This window comes from Blennius ocellaris (assembly GCF_963422515.1).
Source record: "Blennius ocellaris genome assembly, chromosome: 2".
NCBI lineage: Eukaryota > Metazoa > Chordata > Actinopteri > Blenniiformes > Blenniidae > Blennius > Blennius ocellaris.
The window spans coordinates 25,725,682-25,736,782 of record NC_137651.1 but is presented as its reverse complement, the minus strand read 5'-3'; the positions used below and the strand labels follow the sequence as shown (position 1 = coordinate 25,736,782).

Below are 11,101 nucleotides of genomic sequence, written 5' to 3'. Positions count from 1 at the left end.
TCTCTTTTTTGATAGATATGTGCATGTGTCTTAGAACAAAAAAATCTGTTACATTATATCTTTCTTCATATGATACTTTTAAATTGGCCTGAAATAAAGTATATACTTTGTGGTAATGGCTTGTGTACGGTGATGGTATTGATTTATTCTGAGTTCAATCGACAGCCACTAATAGTGAGGCACACTGTTAATTTGATTTTGGTACAACAGTAGTTCACAACCTTTTTTCCCTGGAGAATCGAAATGTCCAAATCTAATTTTGAACAATTAGGTTGATTAAGTTGTTAAACAACACAAGTTACAACAACATGGAGTAAATAATTATACAAAATTAAAGAGTGCAACTTGTCTCAAGTAGTAATTCTTTCTTTAAAAACAAACAGACTTTATTTCACCTTCACTTAGCATTTTTTTTTTATCAAGCAGATTGATAAATGCTTTTCAACAGGAGATCAATTTGTTTTTTGCAGCATCATCATATGACAACATTGTGTTGTGTTTGTGTGCTTTTTCTTGTCATCATATCATCTCTTGGTAGGATGTCAAATTGTCCTGACTGAGCTGTACAATTCTGAGCTTGGGTCCAGGATTTAGAAACCAGTAAAATACTACAAATGTAAAGATAATAATTGTGATGGGGGTTGTTAACCTAATAATTCAAGAATATGTACATTGTTGAGATTGAAATTTGTGCAAATATTTCTCATAATTTGCTCACGTAACATGCATAAGAGGGTGCAGATTATTTGACATATTCATAAATGTAGCGCACTTGAGTACAAATTGTCCTCACTACCAAAATCTCCCATTTTCCCTTTCCTTTTCTTTCTTTTTAACTATTTCCCTGAATGGGGGCAAAACATACATATGACTGGCCAGACAATTTCCAAAAAGGGTTTCCATATTCATGCTTCTAAATCACACCCAAATGTACTGTCCCCAACCCCCGACCTATTTATCCTCATCATAAACACGGTCCGTTCGCAGTTTGACCCTCTGGTGGCGAGTGTGAATCTTTCTCTTTGTTGTGGCCCATCTCTGACAGAGGCTGTCTGATGGCTGATTTAAGCTCTAAAGGAGTTATGTCTCCCTCTCGTGGGGGTTTGATATTAATAGTACAGCGCATTGTAAACATGACATCTGTTCTTTTGATTTGTAATGAGGCATTTTACCATTGGCAGTACACTGTGAATATATATTAGATTACTTTTGTACATGTTTTAATATAACATGCATGATTTAATGAATTGAAATTCACCCATGTCGCTATGGTAGAGCAGTAAATTAAACACGTTTGATTTTTACCTATTGTCAATAGCGCTTTAAAAATCAGGTGGAACATCAGAATAGCATGTCTGCAAATCTGCAACAAGAACATCTGCAAATAATATTAAAGGACTCATTAGGTGAGATATTGCAGTCATACAATTATTACAGCTGCTTCAGTCATCAGTACAACATCACAAAACTACTGCATTATTGAAATTGAATTAAAGAAAACTTTCACACAATAGAATTCTTTAATCTCCGTCTCCTCCTAAACAAATAGTGCCCTTCTAAACCACAGTGATAGTTGAAAAACAATGAAGTCTCTTTTTTCTACGTCTCCAAAGGTTTTTTTGTACCAAGCTGGCTTAAGATAAAAACTATATACACCCATGAAATGGAAACGTACAAATAAATGTACATGATGGAGCAAAACTTGAAATAATATTGAAGCTCGGAAACTTCCATTTATTTATTGATGGAAAGATGTATAAGGAAAACGAGCAGCCGACCCACTTAAATTCAATGATTATTATTATTATCAGTTTAATTCTTGACTTCTTCTGAAGTTTCAGCTGTTTGGTAACATATTGCTTCATTACACTTAAATACTGATGATCGAATATCACAGGTGCTTCTGGATGAGGGTATAAATATTTACTCCCTGCAAAATAAACTTAAACATCTCCTCGGGTTTTATTGAAATCAAGAAAGTGACTTCTGGTCTTGTATGAATGTTGTTGATTTCACATTTATATGTAATGTTTTATATCCACAGTATGTACATCTAAAGTACATTCTGTCAATAAAGCAGAGAAATTGCAGCTGGATGTTTGTGTTAGTGCTCTGCTGTGGTGAGGTGTCACGGTGCTGAGCTACGCTTTGGCGCCTGTTCTTTCTCCACCTCGCCTGCAGGCACACAGACACTGCTGTGTACAATGGTACAGTGAAATGTCCCAAAATCACATCCTCACATTCAGCATCTTAGCAAATCCTTTAATTTGAGAAGTTTTCCCTCACTTTAATGAGATAGCATTCTAAAAGCTGTTATGTATTATTTTTTATTATAGATTATGTTAGTCATGTCAGGAAAAGTGTAGTATCCATGCATAAATGATTGTCTTTGCCTTAAATGAAACAAAAAAAAAAACCAAAACAAACAACAAATGGTCTCTTCAAATAAATTTTATTAATTACATGTATTATATTGTCTAATTACTATCCCAATAATTATTAAATATGACATGAAAAAAAATAATGGTTACATTATCTGAACTGCATCAGAAACTAGCACAGACAAATATGCCTTGAACAGCAAAAGGAAAAGAAATGTTCTGTCAAGATTCTCATGGGACTTGGTAGCAAAACTCTACAAAGGTAAATGCCGTGGTGCCATGCTGAAGAGTGAGAAACTTGGACCAAGATGAGGTTGAAGACACAGCAATGTTTTCTTTTCACAGTGTGAATCTTGTACTTTACCGTATACGACAGCACTGGGGCATGACAGACAGACCACAAAAAAAAACCCCAAAGAAAAGCAGTTTCTTGGCCAATATAGCAGAGTACTAAAGACAGAACACAAATTCCTTTCACAGTAAATACAATACAAAACGATTTATTTTATGTGGGTAACAAATAATATGAGTTTATAAAATCCCATTTAGACTTTTTTTTTTTTTTTACAAGAGTTGTTGTCATCTATCTCACAATTTTTAGCCATTCATGAGTGACTTCCTAGAATCTCATCCAAATTGATATCTTTCATCCAGTCATCGTTCCCAGAGCCAGATTTGAGCAAAGAGTCAATGAAGTCGGAGTCTGCGTTGATTCCAGGAACCGTGTTGTCTCCCTCTGGGAGGAAGTCAAAAGTCAGACGGTTGGCTCTGTTGTTCTGGAAGCTACTGCAGCCGGGGTTGTGCTCGGTGAAGTTTCCTGCTGGTACTCTCTGTTCAGGTGAGGCCTGGTTCAGGCTCCCGACCGCTGATGGGGAACCAATCATGGCCTGGTTTGATCTGGGGCCCGTGTCTCTTATGGATGGGTTTAAAGGGAGCATCCCAATATCTGGAGCGACCTGGTTGGGAGGGCCGATGTGCCTCTGTTGGTACGGGTGGTTTGGCATATCCTGAGACTGTAGGGGGTTGGTGAGCCGCCTGATACCGAGTCCAGTTGTCACTTGCTTGTTGGCCGAGCCCCAGCCCATGCTGACATTTGTCATCAAGGTTCCCAACGCCTGACCCGGCACCCCCGTGGAATGCAAGTCAGCTGTCGTTCTCTGGAGTTGTACACCTGCTACGCTGTTCATCCCGAAGGACTTTCCATGTGCGTTTGGCCCCAGGAACCGAGGCTTATTTTGATTCAGTCCGATGCGATTGTGATTGTTTTGCTGTGGGAACTGGCCGATGCGGGGGCTCGGATGGCAGTCTGTCCCAGCACCAAATCTGCGGTCTGATGGTGAGGGAGCCATCTTTGAAGCAGGCCCAGTGGGGAGGTGACAGGATATGGACTGCAGGCTGTTGTCAAGCCCATTGCTGGGAGGCTGGGAGGAGCTTTGACCTAAATAAATAGCATGAAAACAGTTTATGCATGTGCTCACTTTCTAAGCATTTTCTCACTCTGCTAAACAAAGCTGAAGAATATCATGGAAAGTACCTGTGAACATGTTTCCTGGTTGAACTCCCACCATACTCCTTGACTGCTTGTAATCTGGCGGCGGTCTCGTGAGATGACGACTGAACTGGTCGTTTGCGTTGTCTTTGTCCTGGATGGGAAACCCAGAGTTGTGATTACAAAACAAAACAAATCCACAAACACCTAATAATGAAAACAATACGACATTGCAGATCTTACTGAATTGTTGATGGCGTGCTGCGGCGGGTTGAGTTGCCGCTGCATGACCGGAGTCTTAGCAGCTCCTTTCTGCTGAGTGTTTGGTGCTGATGGCCGCGGCTGTGACTGAGCCGACATGACACCCATGCTTCCATTAGCAGGAGGCCTCGGACCAGCCGGAACGCCCTTTTTTGAGAGAATACACAGGATGGTTTCACATTAGTGTCAGTGGTCCAACTACTAAATTGCTGGGGGGATTTTTTTAGTCTTTTTTTTTGGGGGGGGGTGGGGGTTACCCCATTTCAGCCAAGTGCTTAAAAGAAATGCCAAGACAGGAAAGAAAAATCAAAGTGATGCATTAACTCAGGTTTACCACTAGAGGGCAAAACTCTACAAGACATTTTCAAGAGCTGAGTGAATGATACTATTCAACCTCCAGAATGTGGTCAAGGCTACTCCCTCTGCAGATGAAAAAGAGAGACTTGGAAAGGCTTTTTTTGGAAGGGGGGGAGTAAGAACCCTCCTCAAGGCCTGCCTTCCCCTTGATAATTGTGTCTAAAGAGAGTGGAAAGAATCCCTGAGACAGCAGGAAATGTGTGGAGATGGGAAGTTAAGCGCCAGCACCATGACGGCCCCGATTTATTAAGTTCTTCTTTACTGATCACTGTGTTCGCGTTTGGCAAGGATTACACTCCATCCTCCAGAAAGTCATTTGGCTCCTGACACTTTCACTGATTAAACCGTTGGAGTCAAGCACTCTATTTTAATTGAGATTTCCAAGCAAGATTTGTATTTACATTTTTCACCATTCCTGATGGTTACGGTTCTTACACTGCGTTTGTTGTTTAGTTTCTTTAAGTGGCAGCGCAGACCCTCCCAGTAGTTCAAGTCGAGATTAGATTCAACATAGCATACATCTTTAGATATTTGCTCAAATCTTACCTCACTGATACACCATTATACTTTATGAAATTGGTGTCAAACATAAGGCTTGTGAGCCCGCAAGAGGCGCCAATCTGGCACAATTTACCAAGCAAATGGTAAAAATGTCACCAAAAACATAAAATCCCATTGATTTTGTAACAGATTTCTTAAGAGTAGGTGACACAAATCAACACTGAGACCAGATCTGAGATATTGGTGATGTAAATGAAAATTAGCTACCATGTTGCTATCCAACTCGCCTCAAGGAGTTAATAAAAAAAATCTATAATGCAACAGCGATTGGAGAAGTATATTTTGGACATTTCAATGTATGTTGAGATTGTAGTTATTTTCCATATCAGTTGTTTGAGTTTGTGAAAATACAGAGATTTTCATTACATATAATCAAAAAAAGAATGGTTTAAACTTTTAAATTGTGGTGGTTTTATTCGGGATGTTCCTTCATGGTGACTCATTTTTCTTGAATGGAAGCACGTCTTGCCAGGGATTGGGTGAGATTGTAGAGTCAAAATGTGAGGTTGTTCTATGTGGGTTAATATATAAATGCCTTCAGTTTCATGTGGCCGGTTGTGGTTTTTGTTTTCTTGATGAAAGTACTGACAACCCACTTGTTTTGCCAGCAGATTAAAACTACAATTTTAACTACAAAACATTGATCCATGACAAATGTGCTTGCAGTAAATTCTAAAATCTAGCTCAACTACAAATTGCACATTTGACTTTTGACATTGTCTTGCCAACAATTAAAGAAGAATATTGCTGCTGGTAACCAAGCAGTGGCAAAGTAGGTCGATTTTCATGAGTGAAAAAGTTTGGACAACTGTGCACTAATTGGTTTAACCCAAAGGTGTTAAACTTAAGGCCCTTGGGCCAGAAATGGTCCCAAGGCGCTCCACTCCGGCTGGCCAAAACACCAAGAAAACGATAAAGAATCGCAAAGAAAACATCAACTTTTAATACATTTCTTAAGAGTAGTGGACACAACACAACACTGACACCCAAGCTGAGAAAATCGATGATGCTCCCATGAAAGATATAAAACTAGCACTAGCCTCAAAGCCATCCTGTCATGGTGAGTTTGTAAAAACATGCATAATGCAACAGCAATACAGTGAAATTTTCTGAACATTTCACTGTATTATGCACCAGAAGGTTTCTTTAAAATTGTCTTTTTGTTGAGATTGTATTAACTTTCTGTTGTAATTCTTGGATTTTTGCAAAAATAATCAACATTTGCATCATGTATACTCTGAGACAAAACCAATTTAAATGTTATTATTCATCTTGAGTGGGCCTCACTGGTAAAATAGTGATTTTACCAGTGTGGCCCACTCAAGATGAAGTTGGTTTTGTATCTGGCCGCTCAAATAAAATGCGGGTCCCACCTGTGATTCTAATTTTGTACTGTGCACTACATTGGCCAAAGTCTCTCTTTCAAAAGGAAGATCACTGTCTCAATGGGGCTTCCTGGTAAAATGAAAGTGAAAGATAGGAACTTAAATTTGTCTTTCATGTGGGACACATGGGCAGCATTACAATATCTGTGAGCCTCCACAAAACACAAGTATTTGTAATGAAGGAGGTTAATGTGCACTCAATCCAAGTCAACACCAACTGTGTATATAGTCGGTCATTGTGTTGACTATAAACGTCTCCCTTGGTGAAATGGATTAGAAATCCAACAGTGCATTTAGCACAAACCAGTATTCAGAGGGCAGATTCTTCATAAAAGAGAGAGATAGAAGTGTATACATGTTCACATTTAAGTGAATGACGATGAGTGGGTTGAAATCTAGAGAACTAGTGAGAGAGGATTAGACAACAGGGGGAGTAAAACCTCATCAGGAGTCACAAGCCATTTCACATACGCTAATTTTTCTCTGCCTGACTTCAACCCACACAGCAAACCAAGCATGGCAATGAGGTTACGCAGGGACAGAAACATCAAAACAGTGGTTTCTCCTGTTACTCTGAAAAGCAGACTTGCTGGCTTTGATTCATTGTATCCACTTGTCGAGACTGTTCGAAATTGTGACCGTCATAGACCTTTTTCCCCACAGAGGTAAACTGTAAAAGACTTCCTCCAGTGAGGGCTGATTTCGCATGTACAACTGAGTAATCCTTTCTGCCATCCTGATGTGTCATAAAGCTGTTTTCCATGCCCCCCCCCCCCCCCCCCCCCCCCATCTCATTCTCCACAAGCTTGTTGTAAATGAATACCACATGTGGCTCAGGAGAAGGAGCGGAGTGATTTAGTCTCCCATCCTGCGGCAGTGGAGGCAGCTGACAGTGATCCAGGCCCGGCCTCGCCGGCTCTCACACTGCACTTCCTCCAGTCGGCTCTCAGGATGCCGTCCCCAGGGAGCGCCTCGGCATCTGGACTTGGCCGCAGCTCCCTTTCCCAGGAAACAAACGCTCCCTTCACTGCACTGCTGGAGTGACCTGGTAGGCTCAGCCCCCGTGGCCCTGCTCTCATTCTAACTGAGGTTTGTGGTGCCACTGGATCATCAACAGCAGTTAAGGAGTCCGACATGACTGCAAGTAAACTTGACTATTTTTATCTTAATTTTTTTTCTTTTTTCTGATATTGGTCAGTCACAGCTGCAATGAGGAAAGAAAAATGGAGATGGTCTGCAGCCCTCAAAACATGTATGTAGCATCTATATAGCACACCACCTTGGGACTCCTGGATTCATACTTTGCCAGTAAGGAGAGTATTGTTTAGCCTTGAAAAGAGAGCAGGTCTAACTACTATGATTGCAAATATCTCTCTGATAATACAAACACAGCTTTCTGTGCTGTTATCAAGCTCGCAAAAAGTTTTTTTTTGTTTTTTTTAACTTTATGACTTGTACTTGTATGATTTACTTTCTCCCGAGAAATGTTTTTGCATTTTGTGGTTTGTCCTTTCTCATTTCAATGGTGGTCAAACTCTGTTTAGTTCAGGGGCCACACATAGCACAATTTCACCTTGAGTGAGCTGGACTGGTAAAATCGTGCCATAAATACCTTTAAAGTGACATGTTTTGGCACAGAGCATACCTGATAAAAATGTCTATATTTTCACAAAACCAAACAATTACTACCAAAACTGATTACAATTTCGATACGAAGCCAATTTTAATGAAACCTTCTGGTACAAAATACAGTGAAATATCCAAATAAGCTTCTCCTATTGCAGTTGCATTATCCATGTTTTTACAAATTCACCATGACAGCATGACTTTGAGGCTAATGCTAGTTTTCTAGCTTTCCTGGCAGCGTCACTGATATTTCAGCTCAGGTCTCAGTGTTGTGTTGTGTCCACTACTCTTAAGAAATTGTATTAAAAAAACAAATCAATGTTTTCTTACAACAGGCTTTATGTTTTGACACCCCTTTTTTAAACCGTATTACACAACTTATTTTGTGCAAACATGAACAATCACAGAGACAATTACATACTCACTCCAATGGAAAATGGGAAAGAAAATACCTAAATGACCTCAAACACATATTTGTTGACTGTGGGAGAAAACACACACATGACCAGGGAGAACATGAAAACTCCACTCGGACTTGCAATACTTAAATTAGTATAATATTCCAGAATTGTCTTTTCCTTTTTTTTTTTAAACTTGTTTTTCCTTCTGCAGTTCAAACACACAACAAAGCTGTACTGCGGACTTCCCCAACCATAGAAACATTGTTTAGGTTGACCTCACAATTAGAGGGTGACGTGGTGGTCAATATGAATTCTGTCTTATTCAGCAGCTTCAAATAACATTGCAAACATAAAAAAGCAGGAAGGCAAGTGGGATTTTTTTTTTTTTTTTTTTAAGAAAAAGGTCTGCAGCCTCATTCAGGAGGAAGCCCACTGCTCGTCGCTAGTGTTACACAGGGGATCAGAGCATTCTTTCAGGACCTTCATTTCACGGGCATTACTAATTCAGTTCACTGTGGGAAGAGACTCCACTCTTTCTCCTCTGTATGAGCTGTCCCTTCCTCATTAGCTGGACTTTTAACCCTCTCCTTGCTGCCTGCAGGAGACAAACACCACCATCAGCATTATTGCGCTGAAATTACAAGGCGGCTTTGTGTCTTCTCTCCATATTTCCTACATTGTCACATCCCCTGCTTCCCCTCTTCTTATTTGCATAGTTTTTTTTTTTTCTTCAAACAAAGCACATTAAAACACAGTGCCCTTGGGAAAGTTGTCTCATCAAACCATTTCTCCATATGAACTCCAGCACGGCCTCATTTTCTCAGCATTTTAACGACCAGAGGTGACGGAGCTCTTACCTTCAGGAGCTCTGGGCTTCAGCAAAGTTTGCGATTTTAATAATTAATCGAAATCCATTTGAAGCTTATTCATTATTTGAAGTCCAGGTCTTTTAAGTCTCTTCTATACATTTGTCGCTGCTGTACGTTTTAATTACACACCAGCTTCTATTGCATTTCACATATAAACAGGCTACAATACATTCAGAACCCCAAAAATATTATTACTTTTAATTGTGTGCCTTTTAATCCAACAACATGAATGTTAGAATAATATGTATATTTTTGTATATAGAAGATCTGACATGTCTAACTTTGACTCTTTAATTGGCTATAAAAAGGCTTTCTCACCTTATTTGCCGATTGCTTGTCTACATACAATGAAACTATCTGAATGGAACATCCAGGACGTTTAGACTGTAATTGGTTCGTCCTGTTTTATCTGCGTGTGATGATGTGTTTGTCATCCCACCTTGTTCGCCTCCCTCCCTCCCTCCCTCAGCCACTCAAGCACTCCCCTTCATCTGTAGAGGTTATGAGAGCTCTCTTGTGTGGCTTGCATTATCATTTCACACAAAGGCAGCTACAGATACTGTTGGTGCAAAAATGAAAGAGGGGGACGGTCTAAATCTCCCCAATCATAACAAATCAGTGATTCAACCTCCGGCACCAGGCTAAGCAGATTACTGTCATTTTCCACCACTTGTCCCTTGTAGCTAACAACCTCCAATTAGCAAATCCCGCTGTGCATATCTGTGCCCTGATGGGGAGCCACCATGACAAGCAGAGAAATTAGAAGTCCTGCATGTTAATCTACCATGCTCTGGCAATCTGTGTCATCGTCAAAATGCTTTCAGGGGAAATACATATTGAATGGAGTCGCAATAGCAAAGGCACAGACATTAACAAGGACAATAACAATACGGTCTCAGAACAAACAGTGTTGTTACATTATTGCTGTTTTCCGACTGCTGGGAATGAGCTGAGGGAACCAAATGATGAGGAGGCTAGAAAATGAGAAAGTTCACACTGTGTATCATTCTTACCACACTGTCAGCAGAAAAGCAACAACCAATGCGCTGCTTTTTCTTTTCACCAGATCTGAGCGATGTTGAAAAATAAACAGACCTCCTCACACTGCACATACTGTATTAGTCACGCCACTTAAAGTCGACGTCATGATTTCATGGCACTAGCTGCACTGAGCACTGTTTCCATCACATGCAATTTTACATAAATATGTTATGTGACAACCCAGAAGCGCCTCTGTTCACAATATAATACATAGATACCATCGTCGCATTTTACCTTGTTGCTCATGTAATATTTAGTTATAATTTCTTGGAGAAACAATTCCTCTCATCAGCAGTGCTTACTAACAACTTCCTGAAGATGAAAAGTGAGTATTTAGTCCAGAAAGTTCTTCATCCACCTTCTATACCACTTAATCCAATGCAGGGTTACAAGGCGATGGAGTCAATAACAGCTGACTATGGGTGAGGACAGTAAACACCTGACAGGTCAGTCCATCACAGGAACAATACACATCAAACAACCACATATACTCACAATCTCACACACACACACACACACACACACACACACACACACACACACACACACACACACACACACACACACACACACACACACACACACACACACACACACACACACACACACACACACACACACACACACACACACACATATATAAAGGTTAAAACATGCATTTTTCAATGAATTTGTGAAGTGGAAATTTAATTAGGCAAATTGAAGCTCTGAGGTAAACGTGACTGTAAAA

General features: G+C 40.1%; 1 protein-coding gene across 2 annotated transcripts in view; it reads right to left on the bottom strand.

The window, feature by feature from the left end:
- Positions 1 to 2,436: 2,436 nt before the first annotated feature.
- maml2 (mastermind like transcriptional coactivator 2) overlaps positions 2,437 to 11,101 on the bottom strand; it is a 45,460-nt gene continuing 36,795 nt past the window's right edge. For both annotated transcript variants that reach the window (XM_080514087.1, XM_080514086.1), the window contains exons 3-5: positions 4,114 to 4,278; positions 3,916 to 4,024; positions 2,437 to 3,819 (exon numbers count right to left, since the gene is read on the bottom strand). In XM_080514087.1, the coding sequence (XP_080370213.1) occupies positions 2,987 to 3,819; positions 3,916 to 4,024; positions 4,114 to 4,278 (1,107 nt within the window). In that variant the 3' untranslated portion in view covers positions 2,437 to 2,986. The remainder of the gene's footprint in view (positions 3,820 to 3,915; positions 4,025 to 4,113; positions 4,279 to 11,101) is intronic.